The sequence below is a fragment of the Dermacentor andersoni genome, chromosome 1 (assembly GCF_023375885.2).
Source record: "Dermacentor andersoni chromosome 1, qqDerAnde1_hic_scaffold, whole genome shotgun sequence".
Taxonomy (NCBI): domain Eukaryota; kingdom Metazoa; phylum Arthropoda; class Arachnida; order Ixodida; family Ixodidae; genus Dermacentor; species Dermacentor andersoni.
Window position 1 is genome coordinate 313149101 of NC_092814.1, and position 22179 is coordinate 313171279.

General features: G+C 44.9%; 1 protein-coding gene across 1 annotated transcript; it reads left to right on the forward strand.

Annotated features, from left to right (window-relative positions):
• Positions 1–633: 633 nt before the first annotated feature.
• LOC126547891 (uncharacterized) lies at positions 634–19775 on the forward strand. The gene is made up of 3 exons (XM_055063061.1): positions 634–1137; positions 4192–4437; positions 19253–19775. Exons 1-3 carry the CDS (start codon positions 806–808, stop codon positions 19290–19292), a joined length of 618 nt encoding a protein of 205 aa, XP_054919036.1. The 5' UTR covers positions 634–805; the 3' UTR covers positions 19293–19775.
• Positions 19776–22179: the final 2404 nt, after the last annotated feature.

Genomic DNA, 22179 nt, shown 5'->3' on the forward strand with positions numbered 1-22179 from the left:
TTCTGATGTCACAATTACCGTAATCACATTAATGTTAGCAGCTTGTTGGTAATTCACGCCTGGTTCTTGTTTTCTTTTTTTCTTCTTTTTTTTACGTAGGTACGTCGCGCATTCGTGCAGTGGGCGATTGTCCACTAATTGAGAGTTTATGTGAAATGAATAAAGAAAAGTTAAGGGTAAAGAAAAAAAAGGATAAAGGCAATTTGTAAGCTGACACTTACGGCAAGAATGTCATGCTGTGAAAAATGGAATTGAAAGAAATCAATAAAAAATTTATAGAGAGGTAATTAGGAAAACAAAATTTAGCAAGGTAACATTATCCTGAATTCCTGCTAACTGTTTGATCTGCCTGGAAATTCCATTACACCACATTTGGTCCGAATCGGAGCCGTAATACAACGGACTACACGGTAAATAAAAGTGTTTATTGTCTCCATCTCTCTCTCCCTGGGATATTTTATTTTCCAGAGTCATTGCTATCGTCAAAGTGTTTTAAAGTAAGGACCGATGAGATATTGGAGACCAGTCGAAACACAAACCTCAAGATGGAGTAAAGGACAAAGAAGAAGGACACCGAGGTCGTGCCCTCGTGCGCTGGCGCGAGGGGCTCATGTGGCACAGGAAAAGCTTGCTCGCACTTTCGAACACGCCGGTGGCCGTGGCGCGCGCATATCCGAGCATCTCTCCGAAGAACGGACCTGGCATAGTGTCAGCCATGTGAATCGATGTACCCAGCGGCATCAGAACTTATCGGCTCCTCCACGGCGGTGCATCCGCCTTCTCGGTAGCGTCGTCACCCCAGAAGATGCCTTCGTCCATATTGCACGCCCTACTTCCGGAGAAAGCCAAGGCCGACGCGTCCTACAGGTCCAGCTACTTGGCCATGGAGGACGTCCTCCCGAGGAACTGCGATCTTGTGGTCAAGACTGTGAACCCGGCTGAGGAAGAGGCTTGCAGCAGCGGCGCCGCTCATCGGAGGAGGCTGGTTCCGAGCGCCGGGCGCGACCGGTTCGTTGAGATGGACGTCAAGGACAACCTGTCTGAGTACAACTCCATACAAGCACCAGGCACCGTGCAAGGAGCTGGGCACCAGGTGGAGGACGTATCGAAGGGCACCGGGCACCGGGGGATATACAGGTAAAGATAATTCGGTCTTTTGTGCGCCATATCTAAGGGCCGTTGCGAGTATCCTCAGTTTGTGAAATGACAGTTACGGTTTGCTATGTCCTGCTAAGAAAACGTAATTGAGGTTATTTCTTACTGTGCCCTATAAAGTATAGCTGTAGTAAAGTGTATCAGCTAGGGTGCATGAAACATTGATTTGCGTATAGTAACGCAATTGATTCTCGCGCTTATACACCTCATAATGCGCTAAGCCAGCAACAGTATTTCGTGTTGTTGCATTAAATACGCTATTGTCGCAGAGCGATGATAATTTACTCACAGAAGTGCAAAAACAACAAAAAAGAAAATTGTAAATGCCTCGCCGACTGTACACAATGCACAGTTTCGTTCACATTTTAGCACAGCGTGATATTGAGGCACCTGCATGGTTGTTAGGTTCCTTCTTGATATGCCCCTTTAAACATTCGCATGTATGATTAGCTGGCGCATCCATGTCACCGCTTTTACCGCGCTTTGACCTTGATGTGCGCTTGGGCATCGACGCTTTTCCGTTGGTCGCTTCACCTCCAGGCGATGGAGGCAGATGAAGTCCTCAACCACCTTCAGGACGATGTACAGCTGCCTCACGCTGCCTGACAATGGCGTAACCTCGCAATGGTGTAAACTGCACGTTTCGAAACATATAACAAGAATAAAAGTGACCAATTATACACTGCGCTAAATATACCACTGATGTGTGAGTAAGAAGCTTAAACAACCCTTGGAAATATTGTAACAGTTTCATGTAACCAGTAAACTCGCGTGTTACATTTGCCCGTAAGAGATACTCTGACAGGTTTACAGAACAACGGTGCTTTTTTTTTTTCTGCAGAGTTATGAATCTTTATGCTTTGTGCTTATATATATCTTTTAATGTACCAATTTCGGTAAAACTAGTAAAAGCTCGTAAGCCCTAAACCGAAATTCTGCTTGCGCCGCCCGGAATTTAGGCACCTATAACACTATCAACTTTCATTGAAATCGGTTGAGCTCTGTTGTCTAATGACAACATTTCTGCGTTTAGAGAAATAGGAGTCGGCACTGAGATAAACCCTACTCTTTAGTCGCCGAGCTCAAATTGCGGTATACCTCACGGCGTTCCTTAAGCCTTGCGTACGACGTGATTTTCTTTGCAGATGCAAATACGGTCCGCGAGAAATGTATACATTTTTCAGTGAACCCGAAGGACAACCAGTCCTGTTTCTTTCGTTTCTTTCATCTTGCAAGTAGTGCCACTTGCTTCGCTACTTTTTCACCTTCGCGGTCAATCTCCTGCACCGGTCTCATGCGCCGAATGCACCCGGGACGTCGGCACTATATTGCGGGCTTTGCACTTAAGAGACGTAAATGGGCGATGACCTGAAGGCACAACAAACCTTTCGGTAGTCATAATCAGAGGAGATATTCTCGTGCGACCACTATCAGAGATAGTGTCACGTTCGCGAGATTTCGTGAGACTCATTCCACGCGCGCCAACGAGGGATTGTTTCTCGCGTTTGGCCTGCATGCCCACTGTACCGCCGCCGAAAGTGATCGCCCGAGAATACGTCCCCAGAACTGGGTTCAGAGTACACTTCTATTTTATTTATTTATTTACGCATACTGCCAATCCCTCATCTGATTATAACTTCTTTACAAGTGATTGCAATTTTTTCCGTAAATAGACGCTTACCAAAGTAGAATCTATCGTGTAGTGAAATTTTATTTTACGGAAGCTATAAAGAAACGGAGCATTGAAGTCAATATACAATCGATCAAGTGGCAGAAACGCAAGGTGTGTGTGTTTGTGTGTGCGTGCGTGCGTGCGTGTGTGTGTGGGGGGGGGGGGGGGTTATACTGCTTCTGTCATTCCTGGATGTTTGGACGTAACTTAGTTATTTCGACTTCTATTTCAAAACACATACATACACACGCACACGCTCCCACGCACGCACGCACACACCAATACCTGTTTAGCCCACTAACATTTAAAATAATTGCGGCACTGCTCGATGTCTACATAGAAGGACAGGGCTGCAGTTCGCTTACAATTCAAGGAGCGCTCATCGGACGCACTAGTGCAATGACATGTCGCGACATGCGTACCGCGACGACGTGCCCGCCGCTAATCGCCGACTCTGGTCTGGCGATCCACCTGCTCTGCGCGGAGACACCACGAAGCTCACGTCGCATTACCACAGCAGTGGTAACGCGACGTGAGCGTGGACAGCGCTGCGACCTGCGCTATATATAGACGCGAAATTTCATAGAAAGAACAACCACGGGTCAATGGAATCACGTGCCTGTCGAGCACGATTTATCTGCCCCCAGGTTGGGTACCTAGAAAGAAGTCGTCGATCGGCTTAAGCGAACACAGCCGAGTATTGCGTACTTTCGTCATTCACTCTTTACTCTGCATTTACTTAGCAGACGAATATCAATGCACCCTTCAACTGCCAAAACAGAGTTGTACAAAACTTAGTCGGCGCGGTGTCGCAAGAGAATGCCCTAGAAGAGTATGCGGGATAGTGTTGTGGTGGAAAGAGATTCCATTCAGGCTCCTTCAATAATCGAGGCGGGCTTACCATTTTAACAAACGAAAAAGCATATGCGATATTGACTTCTCCGCTCGTATACACTTTGCAAAGCAAGAGAGAATTCTTGTAGATGCCGCCTAATCAATTCTAAACGCAGCTCTGCAAAAAATGACAGCTCAGTTCCCCTCCACTGAAGCTTGGAAGAAAGGCCACAGCAGAAGCAATTTCCTTTTTTTTTTTCCTTGCGAAAACGCAAATTCGGCGTCCTATGCCTCAAGAAGAAACTGTCCAGTAAAACGTCGACTAGAAGTAATTTAAGAATAGGGCGAACAGTAACTATTGGTCTTTCAGTGCTTTGGTAGGCTTGGGTAAGCATTGGCAGCACAACTAATTCCTAAACCGAAAACGCCTAAACTATAAAAAAAATGAAACGTTTTATTAAAGCAGCTGCACTCTTTCGCAAGTGCGTTTCAAACGCTGTGTTCAATTATGGCCTCTGTTGTCAACGCAGTTCAGAGACGCCTATTACGCGTGGAGTGGAAGCTGCCGTGAGTGGGAATCACCAGGACAAGGATTGGAGCGCAGTCGCTTCGCCCGATTACAGGTTCGAGGTCTTCGGCTGCAGGCCACACATGAACCTGCGCGACACGCTGCCGCTTCGGCTGGCGACGTTGAACTCCTGCAAGGCAGAGTGCAGCAGCGACACGGACGGGATGGCAGCGCCAAGCAGCAGCTGCCTTTGGAGGCTACCCACGAGGTGAGGCCAACTAGGGCCGTATCCTGAAACGATCCACTTCAGCGATACTATCGGCTCGGCCACGCCTTCACCATCTGCACGCACAGATCATTATATTATGTTTTCTTATTAGTGAATCGTGAACTAAGTAATTCTTTTCACCTCGGTTGCACTTACGGTTGTAGTATGTAAACTGCTACGGTTCTATACATGTCATATATTCTATGTATTTTCTGTGTACTGCCCCCCTTATTGAATGCCTCACTTTGAGGCCTGTAAGGTATATTTAAATAAAAAAAAATAAAGATATACTGCCTTAGGATCCCATGTATACTTATGGAGGGCATCGTGTCACGCGTTCAGACAGACTGACGGACATCTTTCCCGGGGAAGTGCCCATATAGTGCTTAGTCGTTAATGCTAGCTGGGGAACCTGGTTGCTGTTAGTTGGAAGCGCTCAGTTTACTGTCATTTGTGTATCGGACCAAGACGATGTCTCCTGACCTGAGCGGGCCCTGCCGCTTCAAGTTGTGGCCTTTGAATATAGCAGCGTGGCACCAGCGGTTGCATCGGGATCTCATGAAGGTAGACGCCAGCTGGCGTCGTACGACAACGTGCGCAGGGCAAGGAGTTTGGTGGCCTGGTACTCGGTCCAGTTGGGGAAAGCACTATAGATTTCGCGAGTCCTAGCCCCTACCTAGGGTACCAGCTAGTCTGCGCACTGCGTATATATTTAGGTCGTGCAGGATTACTCGTTGGCGGTGCGTGATCGTGCACTCTAAAAATAGTTGCACCCTTTGGGGTGTATATATGTCCTACAACAATAATCGTCATCTGTCCTGCCCGCGTTTCCTTTCTTTAACGCTGCGAGCCCGGTACTTCCCAGTCACGAACGGCATGCGCATTATCAGTGTGACGCAGCATTCTGGACAGGAAAGTAGCCAGCGCCGAGTTTTCAAGAAAGGAAACGCAAGCAAGGCAGATGACGATTATTGTTGTGGGACAAATATGCACCCCAAAGGGTTCAAACTGTTTTTAGAGTGTGCGGCAGGATACGGGCCTTCGATGCGTTTCGCCCAGGTGCTGCGGTCTTATTTGTGGTTGTAGAGCTGCACTCGAATTGTCCAAGGACTGGATGTAATGGCGTGGTGCAGAGTTGCGAAGTGGGGCGCTCGATTCTATTCCCACTCCATTGCGCAGAGTTGTGGTTTATGTGAATCTCCTCCTTTTAACTCGTCGGAATTCTGACAATTGCACCATTCCCACTCCTCGAGTGGTTGAACTAATGTATTGCAAACCTCCAATTCCAGTAAGTAAAACGCTTTCTGTACAATTGTTAACTATTTGCGCCGCCTTCCCCCCTCCCTTCCCCCGTACCTCTTGCGCGCCCTATTAACTAAAACATATTTTGAACTCTTCACAACGTTACAAGTAATGCCACGCACTATTTTTCACGCGAGAACAAACACGCTATGGGGCCTGTTGTCCTTTCAGTGCGTTGTTGCTGGTAATCTGTTTAATATCTGTACACTGTTCTCAACCAGGGCTGTTTCAGCAGTAATCTTAGCCGCGCGGGTTGAAGTCGCAAATAAATGACGTGATCGAAACATATGGTCGGTTGTTGCGATTCTAATACAAGTGTCTCCAAGACATGTCAAATTCGTTTTAGTTGGCCGTATGACAAGCTCCAAGCCTGTCATTTATTTGGCCATCTCTTCCGAAGCACCTCCCACATAAAAAAAAGAAGCCAACAGACAGAGCAAAGGCTTAGTCACTCTCTAGGTTTCTTCAAAACAAGAGCTAAAAATGATAGAATAGAAATGATAGAAAAAAATAGAACTCTATACAGCAGTTCTACTTTTGTAGACTGAATTCTAAAATAATAAAATGTCTATAAGCAAATGTTTTTCCACTATCTATAGACATTTGTCTATAGACATTCCACAGACTTCAGTCTACAAAAATAGACCTATATACAGTTTTACTATTGCAGACTGAAGTCTATAAAGTGTCTGTAAGCAAATGACTATAGGCTATCTATAGACATTTGTCAATAGACATTCTATAGACTTCAGTCTACAAAAGTAGAACTGTATATTCTTGTACACTTTTCTCTATAGATATTCTGCAGACATTTGTCTACAAAAATGAATTTTCATTAATCTATAGAAAGACTCCCACATATAGATAGATAGACTCCCGCACTTTTTAGACTTTTAGACATTTCAGAGTAAGGTCATAAGCTAATAGACTGTCCGTAGACAATTCCTGCAGATCAGTCTATAGCTAATCCTTACACTATTTGTCGATTATTCTCGATACAGGGTGCCCGAGCTAACATAAATTCATTGAAGCTGTTGAACGAAGAATAATGTAAAAAAAGACAGTGCAGTAAAATCCAAATTTAAAGCTTATGGTGTTCAGCCGTCAGAGATCTGACCTGTAGGATTTTTATAATAGTATATGTTGCACCGTGTTCTTAAATCATTTATGTCCATTGCCCAGATAGGCTAAAATAGCAAAGGTCGAAGCTCTATATACTAGCTATATAAACCACATTTTCCCAACTATGTTTCGATTATCTATAAACACTCGCTGCTGGGGTTGTTAATAAGCAGTTTATTGGAAATATCTCTAAATAGGTACTGCACCCAGCATGCTTATGGGAACATACCCAGGGAACTGTACATCGCAAATCATGCATGCGGATGGAAGCAGTCGAAAAATCTCAAATACATGTAGCCGTGAATCTTTATTCAAGACTGCATGAATATTTGTGCTCGAGCACATTTAAGAAATATTACAGTTGCATGCAATGCATCCGGTTGAACGAAATCTCCTAGGTATCTGCTATCTACAAGTTAGCTTGCATTTCTGTTTACATATGGCGACAAAAAATGTTTGAATGTATATTATGTATGTTCACGTGTTGCTTCTCATCTGCAGCTATACATTAATGTGGATGGCTTAATGGTGCTCCTGAACCAGCTGCACTCTTATATGTTGCATAAACAAAACAAAAAATTTGAAGCAAATCCACTAGTGCTGAATCATGCAATGCAAAAAAGAAAACACGTGCACCGGCATTGAATTAACTCTTCTTATTGCGCCGTATATTAATTTCCTTAAAATGCAGGTCCTTCGCTATGATCGAAAGAGACTATTTACATATTTAGAGACTACTACCCCTTGGCAACTAAGACCGCCAGGCCGGCCTTGACCTTCGTGTCTTATGTTCCAAAGGTGCTGCAAGTGTATGCTTCAAATAAGTAGATGCAACAACGTGAGACAAAAATAACAATTGTGTATTCTTTGTATGTTCATTAAGCACCGTCATATATTTACTCAAACCACTTAAGTGAATGCTCAGTGCGATTAAGGTAGGAGTAATGGCTGCTTGTGAATACAAATCAGTACTATTATGCAATGTTTCATTTTAATGCATGATGAACAATTAAACAGTCCCAACTGCTGCTTGTGCTACAGCAAAAGTATGTTGCTTTTAAAACAAGTTCATATATGACACATCGTTGTAATTATCCCAAATGATCTCTATATCAATTGCTGAAAGAAGATTAGAGAGTTATTGGAATGTCTGTGCATTTTTTGGCTGCTAATTAAATATGCCCGCGCATAGGGATATGCTCAGAAGAGTGACTGGAGTATTCACAGCATCATGCCAAAGATTGTAATTTATTTTGCTTAATACACATTTAAATGTATTTCTCATGCTCTTAAATGAACGGGTCATTGCCCATAACTTCAACAGAAGGCAGATGGATTGATTGTATTGATAAGGTCTCTTAGTTTCTAACAGATAATGAGGCCTCTTGGGCATGTTAACACGGTCGCAAGTAAGGTATACCACATGAGCACCCGAAATACCACGCGAGCACTTTGTGTCAAGGCACTACAGATATGCATCTCCTAGGAAACAGTAAATTATTTGAGGTGCTCTCAAACATGGGTAATTTTTATAGGGTTTCGGCGTTCAGGCCCTTTAGTTAACGAAAAAAAATAACAAATGCTATGTCATTATGCTTGACTTTTATTTTTTTTTTCAACAAATGGGACCAATTTGCCTGAATTGTTTGAGGTGGAACGTTTCAAAAATATCCTTAAGAGAGATTCTCTGAAAACCTTGTATGACATACAACAAGACAGCATACCTATGTTGACATTTTCAAGTCCCTCGATCTTCTTCCAAGCCTTCCCTGGCTGTTTTCATGAAAATTCCCTGGCAGTCTATGACACCCGCAGCTTAAGTGCAACAAAAAAATATTGTGGTTTAATGCTGTCATGCAGTGATTTGGGCTTGTTGGTATGACATCATCAGGCTTATAGCGCGTGAAAAGACAAGGACGAAAGGAAGACGTGACAGCGCCTGTGTGTGCCACGTCCTCCTTTCGTCCTTGTCTTTTCACGCGCTATAAGCCTCACGATGTGGTTTAATGCTAGACAAGTACTGCCAGTCCATAAAACTTAGATAAAACGAATAACACGTCGGTCACTTGACACGCAATATTAGATTCAACTGAATTGAATCCTTTGTTTAATAAAGCTGACAAGGGCTTTGGCAAGCTCGTAATTGATGGCCACACGAGCACAGCACGGAAGACAAGGACGCAGAGACACACAGATAAACAAATGTAACAATATGAGGGAAAACTATTCAGTGAGTTATTTTTGCGGTTCAATAGTACTTTTATATATGATTTTCGCTCATCATGTATGTATCTAGTTAACTTGGTTTACCTCTGAATAAATGCTACACGGAATATGAATCAATAAGATTACGATGCTTCATTTCGTTACAGTATGAACGGTACGTTTCGTTTCAAGATAGGTTCATGTCATGCATAGTGTACTTACCAAAATAATAAACAAATGCGATAATCACAAATAATTCCTATAATAATAATTGCTGAAACAAAGATACCGGGCGGAACTGTGCACATTTTTCGGGTGTTAATACAAAATGCCCGTGCCGAACGAATATGCTCAGAAAAGTGACAGAAGTTTTGAACAATCACGTTAAGAATTGCAATTTATTTCCGCTTAGAACAGTTTACAATGTCGTTTTCTCATACTCCGAGATGAATACATTTGCCACACTTTCAGTCGAATGCACATAAAAGGGGGGGGGGGGTTACTGATAAGGTTACTTATCAGTTAAAACATGTTACGATCTCTTAGGTGTGCTGATAAGGATAGAACAAGTCCAATGTCCACTAAATGATTTTAATAATCTGTGCGTTATCTACTGAGAAAAGACCACCAAATGGATAATCTGGCTGTTTTTTTCTTTTGTACAGCGCATGTAGTATACAGTCTGTCCAAGACGGTACTAAACGCAACAGTAATGAAAACCGGAAAAATTATTACGCACGACAAGGCTGCATACCATGCACGATTGGCAAAATGTGAATCTGCGTCAACAGCTGCCTGGCGATTAACAGCACGTAAACTGCATAACGCCGAAGCATGAAAAGGCGCTTATTTATTTTCAAATAGCCCGAAAAATAACTTCTGCTGCTAAACTGTTTAAAAAAGAGAGAGAAAAAAGAAATCTTCCAACTATCGTCAAACGCAATGCCTTCAGTTTCAAACGTGTAAAGGTTCTTCCCCGAGCAACTAATTTATTGTTCTCTCATTTTTTCGGCTAAGTTGCGAAGCTGCTAGTGACTGAGCTTATCGCAGGTTTCATGCTGTTTTCTACTTAATCTCAAACCTTACCACAATCGGTATACGGGCTGTTCGCTCAGGTTAACATCACCTTTGGTAACGTCCCACCCTATAGCCTTCATCGGCGGTGATATGGAAAACCGTGGAGAATAATTCGAATTGCAAAGAAGTATACGGGGTGTTTCACATAATTTGAGCCAGACTTGATGATATGCAAATGCTATGTAGCTGGAGAGAACGAAGGTAATGTTGTTTGCCGTCGCTTTGCGTTGCCCTGATTAGATTGCGTTGCCCCTGATTAGATGATTAGTGTTAATATAATTTCTCAATTACTATAATTCTTTAAGATTCTCAATGGGAAAATTGTAGAGCAACATGAGAAACTCCCGATACAGCTTTCTGTTGCTCAACACGTACTCCATAGAAGTGTTTTTCCCGAGCGTGAAGAAGCTCGCGATTACACGCAATGTGCCTCGAGCGGCCAGTCGCGCGCGTGTGTGTGTGTGTGAAGAACTACGTAGACTGGGACTAGACAAAAAGAAATGTACACCTTATCATCATCATCATCATGATCAGCCTGTTTTATGTCCACTGCAGGACGAAGGCCTCTCCGCGCGATCTCCAGCTACCCCTGTCATGCGCCAACCGATTCCAACTAGCGCCCACGAATTTCCTAATTTCATCCTCGACCTAGTCTTCTGTCGTGCTCGATTGCGTTTCCCTTCTCTTGGTGCCCATTCTGTAACCATAATGGTCCAACGGTTATCTAGCCTGCGCATTACATGACCTGCCCAGCTCCATTTTTTTCTCTTGATGTCAATTAGAATTTCGTCTATACCCGTTTGCTGTCTGATCCAAACCGCTCTCTTTCTGTCTCTTAACGTTATATGCCTAGCAATCTTCATTCCATCGCTCTTTGCGCGGTCGTTAACTTGTTCTCAAGCTTCTTTGTCAGTCTCCTAGTCTCTGCTCCATATATCTGCCCCACTGGTAAATATATATGTGCCCCACTGGTAAAATGCACTGATTGTACACCTTTCTTTTCAGTGATAATGGTAAGGTTCCAATCAGGAGCTGGCAATGTCTGCCGTATGCTATCCAACCCATTTTCATTCTTCTGTGAATTTCCTTTTCATCATCAGGGTTCCCTGTGATTAATTGACTGGTGATCCTAAACTCTTGTTCCTTTGCCCGGCAATTTATCATTATCTTTGTCTTCTCCATATTAATTTTCAATCCCACTCTTACTCTCTCTCTGTTAAGGTCCTCAATCATTTGTTGTAACTCGTCTGCATTGTTGCTGACTAGAACAATGCCATCGGCAAACCGAAGGTTGCAGAGATTTTCACCGTCGATCTATACTCCTAAGCCTCTCCAGTTTATTAGCTTAAATACTTCTTTCAAGCACGCAGTGAACAGCATTGGAGAGATTGTGTCTCCCTGTCTGACCCCTTTCTTTATAGGTATGTTCCTGCTTTTCTTGTGTAGAATTAAGGTAGCTGTGGAACCTCTGTAGATATCTTCCAAGAAATTTGCTTGAGCGGCCTGTACTCATTGATTACGTAATGCCTCTATGACTGCTGGCACCTCTGCTGAATCAAAGGCCACTTAGTACTCTATAAAAGCCATATAGAGAGGCTTATTGTACTCGGCGGATTTCTCGATTACCTGAAATAATGACATGGACGTGATCCATTGTAGTCTCTCCCTTCCTGAAGCCAGCCTGTTCCATTGGTTGGCTAAAGTCCAATGTTGCCCGTATACTATTCCAAATTACCTTGTCGAATGTTTTATATAATACTGGAAGTAAGCTAATGGGCCTACAATTTTTTAATTCTTTAACGTCTCCCTTTTTGTTGATTAGTATAATGTTTGCATTCTTCCACTGTTCTGGGACCCTTAAAGTCGACAGACACTTCGTCTAGAGAGCTGCCAATTTTCAAACATTATGTCTCCTCCATCTTTCATTAAATCAACTGTTATTCCATCTTTTCCTCCCGCCTTTCCCCATTTCCTCTCTTGCAAGGCCCTTCTGACCTCATCGCTAGATATAGGAGGAGTCTCTGCAACCCGTTGATTACTGCTTCGAATGGAGGTATCATGGCTCCTCTGGGTATTGTACAGCCCAGTATAGAATTCTGCCGCTGCTTTTACTAGACTGCTGATGATATTAACCTGCTTATCTTTTAGTGCATACATCTTGGTTTGTCCTATGCCAAGTTTCTTTCTCACTGATTTCAGGCTGCGTCCATTTTTTACGGCTTCTTCAGTCTTTCTCACGTTATAGTTTCGAATATCCCTTATTTTCGCCTTGTTGATCAGTTTTGACAGTTCCGCGAATTCTCTCTTATCTCTTTAGTTGGACACATTTATTTTTTGTCGGTTCTTTATTATGTCCTTTATTACTTGGGAGATTTTGCCTACTAGTTACCATGGTACCTTGCCTCCCAGTTCAATTGCTGCCTCTGAAGCCAACCTAGTTACGGTTTCATTCATTAGCTCTATGTCCTCATCATCTCTCTGTTCTAACGCTGCATATTTGTTTGCAAGTACCAGCCTGAATTTGTCTGCTTTTACTCATACTGTCTCTACGTTGACCTTTTTCTTATTGACCAATTTTGCTCTCTCTCTCTTCAAATTGAGGTGAATCCTACCCCTCACTAACCTATGATCACTGCACTTTGCCCTACCTATAACTTCTACATCCTACACTATGCTGGGATCAGCAGAAAGTATGAAGTCAATTTCATTTCTTGTTTCCCCATTAGGGCTATTTCATGTCCACTTTCTGTCGTTACGCTTCCTGAAAAAGGTGTTCATTATTCGCAGCTTATACCTTCCTGCGAACTCTACCAGCATCTCTCCTCTAGCGTTCCTAGAATCGACGACGTACTTGCCAATTGCTTGTTCACCCGCCTGCTTTTTTCCCACTTTCGCATTGAAGTCGCCCATTGCTACACTATACTGAGTTTGCACTTTTCTCATCGCTAATTCAACATCATCATAAAACTGATCTACTTCCTCATCATCGTGACTGGATGTTGGAGCGTAGACTTGTACTACCTTTAATCTATAGCTCTTATTAAGTTTGATTACGACTACAGCTACCCTCTCATTATTGCTGTAGAATTCGTCAATGTTGCCCGCTATGTGCTCATGGATTAGGAAACCTACCCCGTAGTTCTTCTTATCTAGGAGATCTCTATAGCAGAGGACATGTGCGGTATTCAGCAATGTATAAGCCTCACCACTTCTCTGAATCTCACTAAAGCCGATGATATCCCAAACAATGTCTGATAGTTCCTCAAAGAGTCCTGCTACGCTAGCCTCACTCGAGAGGGTTCGGGTGTTAAACGTTGAAAGGGTCAGTTTCCATTGGCAGCCTGTCCGGACCCAGATATTCTTAGCACCTTCTGCTACGTTACAGGTCTGACCGCCGCCTTGGTCAGATGCTCCGCAGGTGCTGCGGACTGAGGGCCATTGGGTAATTGAGTGAGCCATGTGGGAGGGGGTGGCCGAATACTGCACCAGGAAGGCCAATTCCTGTTCTGGTGAGGCAATGTCTTGTTGAAGCTTAGTGGGCCTTCCTAATTTGGTTGTACCTGGATTAGTATAGCCCCGCTCGCTCTCGGCACCTTTTGCCGGTGACTGGCGTCACTCCAAGCGTGCAGATGTTGCGTACTGGAGGAGGCGAATTTCAGGCTCACCATCGTAGAAAAAAAACCTTATCCTTATCAACTTTTGTCTATAGACAATCTATAAAGCGAGGGTAGACAAAAGTAATCAACACCTTATCCACTCTCGTCTATAGACAGTCTATAGACAAAGAACCAATAAGGATAAATGGTGACTGTATCGAATTTTGTCTAGAGGTAATCTATTCGGCGAAAGTAAACAAAACGAAACAAACATCTTATCGACTTCTATCTACAGACCATCTTTAGAATTCGAGTAGACAAAAAGAAATAGAAACCGTATCGCTCTCGTCGATAGACAGTCTATAGGCAAACAATGGACAAAATAAATAGAGGCTGTATTGACTTTCGTCTATAGACAGTCTAAAGAGCGGATATAGACAAAAAGAAACGTCTTATCGACTATTTTCTATAGATCGTGTATAAAATGCCAGCAGACAATAAGAAATAGAAACCTTCTGGACTTTCGTCTAGAGGCAGTCTATAGACAAATGATGGACAAAAGTAAATAGAGACTGTATTGACTTTCGTCTATAGACAGTCTATACAGGGGACATAGACAAAAAGAAACAAACTCACATTCTATAGACCGTCTATAGAATGTGAGTAGACAAAAATAAATAGAAATCTTATCGACTTTCGCCTATAGACAGTCTATAGACTTTGTATCAGCAAAAGACCAAATCTATGGAAAGGCAAGGTCGTCTATAGAAATTCTATGGACTTTCTATAGACAGTCTAAACTCATTTTTTTAAGGGGCAGGCCAAGACATGGCAGCGGTGCACTGCATCAATTATTGTACATTAACGGTACTCTTCGATCACTGGGAAAATGGTACCATTGGTCACCACGCCAACTATATGCCCTGATAGCGTGGGTCAGCTGCCCATTTTTGAGACGCACCGGCGGTGTAGGCTAGAGTTATTGTGGCAGAACACGTGTCACGATGAATGTCGACAGTAATGCGATTGGCAATGAAGCAAAGTAGCAATACACGGTACGGCCACCGCAGAGATGCATCATGTGTGAAGCATGTATGCAGCCGGGCTCCTCTCTCGCGCTTCGCTCTGGGCACACTCCGCCATCTAGCGCCACCGCAACGAATTTCTCGTGTGGCGCACGTTTGTATTAAAATTCAGACAAGATATTCTAAATACTTACTCCACCCACCATCGGAGAAATTTATTACTTTTGTCGTTGAATGGCAGAATACTTACGCAGCGACATGGCACATACTCAGTGAACCAAGTTGGCGTCACAGAGGTTCATTGGAGGTCGGCACATACCAAGTTACACGTAGCTAGTGACCCAAGTCGGCATAAATTACGTTCATTGAAAAGCGGAACTTACTCGGTATCCCAAGCGGGCCGTGAAAAAGGTTTATTGAATAGCGACACATACCTTCTGGCGCATTCAGTGATATACACCCAATTACCAAGTTTGTGGCTAAGAGGTTCATTGAACAGTGGCATGTACCCACTTGCACACACCCAATTACCCAAATTGCCATCAATGACGTTCACTGATGTGTGGCACATGGCTAGTTTCACGACCCCAGTAATCCAAGTTGAGGTGAACAAGGTTCATTGAAGAGCTGCACTTAAGTAGTGGCACATCCCCAATAACACAAATTGACGTGAAACGGGCAAACTGATGAGTGGCAAATATACAATATCATATACCCATGACTATTGCTTTCGAACGCGGTTCCCTCACCACAGCGGTGCGATGCTCTAACCAGTAGACCATGAACTACCCAGCGACCCAAGTTGGCGGGAAAACGGTTAGATACGCAGGCAGATAGGCAGCCAGATAGACATCCCCGGCAAAATGCGTGAAATATCCTAATAATGCTAATTGCATTTAAAAAATCGGCAGAACCCACCTCGCGATGACTATCGACGGCAATGGGTTCAGCATTGAATCAATACAGCAAAACAACGTATTGCCACCGTCGTAACAAGTGGCACATACCAAGCTTACACAAGTTGGTTTCAAATACCGTTCATTGATGAGCGGCACGCATTTACTGGCACATACCTAGTGCTCCATGTCGGCGCCAAAGAGTTTCATTGAAGAGCGGCACATACGTATATACAACATTCCCACATGCGTAGTGAGTCAAGTTTGTCAGACGGTTGGTTTCGAAACCAGTTCCCCAAGCAAATCAGCCCGATGCTCTAACCATTCAGCCATGGATTACACAGTGACCCAGGCATGCGAGAAAACCGTTAGATACAAGCATACAAGGATACTTTTTCGTGTTCTAGCGTAGAACTTCCAAAGCAGCAGACAGAGGCACGAACGGAACAGGCTGTTAGGAGAGGCACCAGGCTCGCATGGGCAGCATGACACGAGGGTCAAAAGTATTTCCTGAAGCAGATCCTGACAGTGACGAGGCAAGAGGTAGCCAAGGAATAATGTGTTTACTTCTTAACGAGGACGAAGTACGATGACGAAAAGGCACGGAACGCCAGAGGCGCCGGCCTTTTATATCCACCGGAGGAGGAGGTTGCAGCTCTGCACTACCGGGCGCGTGCAATCTGTCCGAGAAGGGTGCCATCAAGGGAGAAAGCACTGCGTGTTCCGACATGCCTGCAGCTTGGCGGCGAAGCACCTTCTCAAGGAGCTGTGCTTGGAGTCTAGCGGTGAAGCATCACCGGGGAACCCTTTGCGGCTGAGGGCCGCAGCACGTTCATGACAAGGCGCTAACTTCCAACTAACGCTTAATGCCAGATGTTCTGAATATATACTGCAAAATAGACAAAAAAGAAAAAGAACATAATGAATCAATTGATCCTACCAACGCGTGTGCGTTACTGAGGGCTTGTTACCAGCTGCCTTCAAGAAAAGTTTTTTATTTCGCAAATAACAAAAGAGGCGATGAGCTGACGCACTACTAATCATCACTATTCATTGCTGTAGCTTCAACATTCTCACGCGTGCAACGATCTTTGTCTCTCAACAAGACTGCAGTGTTGTCAAAATGCGGAGCACACCGACAATCACGACAGTGTAACACCAATTGTCCTTGTTCTACCTTTGTCATGTTCCTGCTGTGCTCCTTTGATATTTTCCCACTTCTATTATTTATTTATTAAAACAGCAACTGCAGTGTAAAGCGATCCAGTGAAATCAATCTCTTGCAAATCTGTGTGCGTTTAGTATCTTCAAAATAACTGAGAACTTCAGCATGCTTCGGATAGGCTCAAGGGTTAACTGGTTGGACCGAACCGTGTTGGCTCGGGCCGCACAGGGCCTGAATCTATTGGGCCCGGTTTGCGCCCGGTAGGGAACGTAAAAGACGACCCGCGCAGTGCTCTACGTTGCGATACAAGGAAGGTTTATATGCTTTCTGAATAAAATCCACCATTTTCGGAAATCTTTCATTGTTCTGACGAAATTTTGATTCTGGCGAAGCAAAGCACAAAATAATTTTATACGGCTGTACATGTCACGCGTCTAGCTAGCTCATTATGTCCCTTTGAAGACTAACATGAAGCAAAAGGTGAAACGCATTGATATGTACTGCGGAATGATAATTTGTTCGTTTGTTTGTTTGTTTATTTGTTTGTTTGTTTGTTTCACAGCGACCTGAGCATTTACGAACTCCATTTTTTTCACCACACCTCTATGACTATATATTTTTGGCCGCAATCCTTGTGTCGTACAGGCCAAGCTGTTGTCGTTTTTCAATGCAGTTCAACATTGGAATGCAGAAATGCTTCCGGGTTTTCGAAAGCGTAGACTACTGTGTTCATTATAGTTACCGCGGCAGAGGTAGTCACCTATACGTGGATACTAAAAGAGCCGATATTGAGTAAAAATTGAGAGGTGTAATGAATTTACCAAGTCTGCTCTAGTCTAATTGGCAAGCTTTGTGGTCTTGTAGTCTCATTTAAAATAGACACTTACCATTCCAGGACTACGTGCCCATTCCACTCCAACTACATTGCGCAATCTCGGGCTCCCATTCCACTGCCATTCCACCTTGCCGACTGGTCCGTCATTCCGCTTACATTCCATACCGATTGTTGGAAAATGTGTGGAATAGTTCCAGAATCATTCCAACTCGGTGTTCCCCTTCTCCATGACCTGGTGCTTGCCGAATCATTGAATGAGGGGAGTTGGTTTATTCTACTAGTTTTTGGGAGCTCATGCGTCGCGGAGCGTGAGAGCCTAAAACCACGACATTTTTTCGCATTTTTCTTGTTACAGGGAAACTGCTGGAAAAAATTATTACGCAGGACATATCGGGCTGAAAAAGATTCAATGAACTCTGTGAATGACTTAACAAAAGCTTCCTCGTCGAAAGACATATTCTTAGTTTAAAAATTATCTTTTTTATCTGACCTTCTCTGGCCCGCTAAGTAATTACGTAACAATGCTGTCCCGGTGGCTGAAGAGGACTTAATACCGAACTCTGTGGGAGCTGATATTCTATATTGTAACCGCTTTTTTTTAACAATTTGGATAACGTTAACTGGAACACCACGTATACCATGGAAATTCGACCAACAAAGTAGTACCAGTAAACGCACTATTATTGTGTGGAAATACAGAATAAGTAATGTATATTACCTTCACATATCATTCTGTTTATAGGCATCACAAATATCATTTAATGTAACAGCGCGGGACATTTAGCGGTTTCTGTGAATGTCTTGAATTTGTCACATTCGGCCTACCCTCTTGTAGGGGCACTGCGTATGTACCACTCTGACACAGGTGTAAAAGCCCTTGATGTATCTACACATGCGTATTAGATTTCTCTGCATACACTTCTCCTTGCTCTTATTCCTTGAACAAACATCTAAAATCGACTTGGTCCTCGTGACATCGTTGCGCATCACTTTGGGCAAAACTTCGATAATGTTCTAACGTCATGTGACTGCGGTTAGGCCTTCTTGCCTAGTAGAGACAGATAAATGTTCAGTTCATTCTTCAAAATAAGGAATTTGAAATTACTATACTTTCCTCTGCAGCATACTAAATTATCCGTACAGAAACACCACGATTAGCTGATTCAGACATGCCCGAAACCTCAAATATCCCTATACTGCCCGATAGGGCGTTCAGTCTGCTATACAAGATATTTTATTTCCTGCGTGTGCCGCATCTTACACATTTCATTTGATTTCATCTATTTCACCTTAAAGGCCCGAAGGCTTTACATAAGGGGGGCATAAGGACACAAAGACGTGTGAACTCCAATGATTTGAATAAAAATGGAAAAAATACGCCACAAATACAGTCAGTGGAGTGATAAATACAACTGACAATACGATGAGTAAAAAAAGGTAAACAGTAGAAAATATCGGAGCAGGTACGCATCTATTAAGATGTGTTAAGTTTATTAGCATATTTATTAAGATCTATTAAGATGCACTCAGCTGTATTGATTCTCTTCGTGGCTCAGTCGCACACAATCGCACATTTCCTCTTCTTCCGGCAGGTTGCCCCGGCCCAGGCTTGCTGGCCGTACGGCGGTGTAGGCGCGGGACGCAGCCCGATGTCGACCGGAGGCGGCCGTCAGTTCGTGCAGCATCGCGCTTGTGCCGGCCGTCATCTCGGCAGCACCGCGTCCTGGCTGTCGCTGCGGAACAGCAGCAGGTCCTCCGGGCGCTCGTGCTGCTTCCCATCCTGTATTGTCGGTAGCTGAGGAGCAGACGGTGCGCTCGCTGCTGTCAACGTGACGGGCAACACCCGTCTCTTCACTAGACGCGTGGAGGCGGGTTGTACACCCCGCCACGCTGAGCTGCTGGTCTCGTCGGCCGAGGCTTGTCGAGCACGCTCGCGGCTACCGCTGCGAGCTAGTCTCGGCACCGCTGAACTCGGGACGATCGTGCAGCGAAAGGGGGGCCCCGCTCTCTTTCAGCGCCTGTGTTTCTCGTTTGAATTTTTTTGGATTTTCGCAATTTATTCGTGTGAATGTTTTATTGTTCTATGTGCTTGAAATAAACTTTATTGTACTTGAAGTGGCGTTTCTGAGAAAGATTCCGTGAACACGCTTTTAATGCGCGATGATAAGGGGCAAGAAAAAAAGTGGGGAAAATGTTATTTCCTTCTTACTGTTCCTCTCATTTTCAATATGTCTATTTACAATATATTTACACGTAGACAAACGGTGGCAATGATGGCGACGCTATATCAAGCGGTGGCCACGTCGTCTTCCTTCTCCTCAGTGCAGCCACACTGGCGGCTGTTCCGTAGCATCACCCCCGGCAGTAGAAGCGCCGTCCCGGTGCTTAATCTACACATCCGCGGCGAAAGGTGTGTGATATGGCTTTAGTCTCGCCACGTGAACGATGTCACTTGCAGCCGACGATGACGCTGAGAGGCTGGCGGGGATTACTTCATACGTGACATCGGTCACTTGTCGCACCACACGGTATGGGCCAGTGTAGCGCTACAGCAGCTTTTCGGAAAGGCCCACACGTCGAATGGGGGACCAGAGAAGCACCAGAGAACCCGGAGTAAATTGTACGTCGCGATGGTGACAATCATAGAGGCGTCTCTGATGCTCCTGCGAGGCCTCGAGACGGGTGCGGGCGAGCTGGCGCGCGTGGTCGGCGTGTGCGATCGCGTCGCGGGCGTATTCAGTGGTTGAACGTGTGGCCGAGGGCAACAAAGCGTCCAAGGGCAACGCGGGTTCTCGGCCATATAGGAGATAGAATGGTGAATAGCCGGCGGTGTCGTGACGCGATGAATTATACGCGAACGTCACATATGGTAAGTGAAGATCCCAGTCGTGCTGGTCGGTCGCGACGTACTTGGATAGCATGTCGGTGATGGTCCGGTTGAGGCGCTCCGTGAGGCCGTTGGTCTGTGGGTGGTAGGACGTGCTGAACTTGTGCTTAGTCGAGCAGGAGCGGAGGATGTCCTCGACTACTGCCGACAGAAAGCTGCGGCCACGGTCAGTGAGTAATTGGCGCGGGGCACCGTGCACTAAAATGATGTCATAGAGCAGAAAGTCAGCAACGTCAGTAGCACAACTTGTCGGGAGGGCTCTGGTGATTGCGTACCGCGTAGCATAATCAGTAGCGACGGCGACCCATTTATTTCCGGAGCCCGAGAGAGGAAATGGTCCAAGAAGGTCTAGACCAACACAGAAAAAGGGTTCCGGTGGGATGTCGATCGGCTGAAGACATCCAGCTGGAGGTGTGGAGGGCTTCTACCGGCACTGACAGGGCTTACAAGCGGCAACGTAGCGCCGCACGGAGCGGGCGAGACCCGGCCAAAAGAATCGACGGCGTACACGGTCGTATGTGCGCGAGACGCCCAAGTGTCCAGCCACGGGAGCGTCGTGAAGTTGTTGGAGGACAGTCGAACGCAGGTGTGATGGAATTACGAGCAGAAGGTCATGGCCGTGTGGATCGAGATTGCGGCGGTATAGTGTCCCTTCCTTAAGGAGAAACATCCGGAGAGAGGCGTCGCCAGGCGTTGACTCCAGATGGTCGATGAGGGCTCGTGATGAAGGATCGCGGCGTTGCTCATGGCCGATTTCGAGCAACTGGGACACAGAGAAAACGCAAGTGATGGTGTCCGCATCAGCCGGGTCGTCGACGGCGTAGCGGGACAAACAATCGGCATCCTGGTGCAAGCGCCCCGTCTTGTATACCACGGAGAAGGTATATTCTTGCAGGCGTAACGCCCAGCGAGCGAGTCGTCCCGTGGGGTCCTTGAGTCGTCCCGTGGTATTCCTGGGAACACCAGCAACGAGAGCGCAATGATTTCAGAGGCTACGACGTGATGTGGACAACACCACGTAATCACATGCATGCCAAGCCAGACGAAAAGTACTGTAAAACCACTCGGCTCTGGCCTACTCAAATGAAATCTTGCTCACACTAGGATAAAGTTCACTTGGAGTTGCACTAATGCCTATTGCACTTCTCGCTAAGAAGTCCTGTCAACCTTTCTTTCGGAAATTCTTTGGAATAAGTGCAGCAGGACACGGACACATCTTCGTATGCAGGGAAGTGTGTTCACCTCTGCCATAGATATCGGAGGGCCCTGTGGTCTGCTCGTTATGGCGGGAACCTAGAATATTGACCGATTAGGGCCTGAATGTTATCTCAACAAAAAAGATCGAGTGCAGGTATCCACTGTAGTGTTCCTGGTCGCTGGCGCCGTTTTCTGTAAGCCTACCATTACGGAGTGAACGAGGAGCAGTCAAGTGGTTTTTACTCAGTGGGAGTTGTTCTTGACACTTCTCGCGAATTGCACAGCCACGATTATGGTGCTCGTAGAAATTCCGCCATTATCGTCACAGTGTTTTGATAAGCAGAGGCATCGCAATAAGTCATTACGTGTATATGCCTCAAAAGTTCCATCACCCGGCCCCGTAAGTATGGTCTACCACTCTGGAAACTTCCAGAC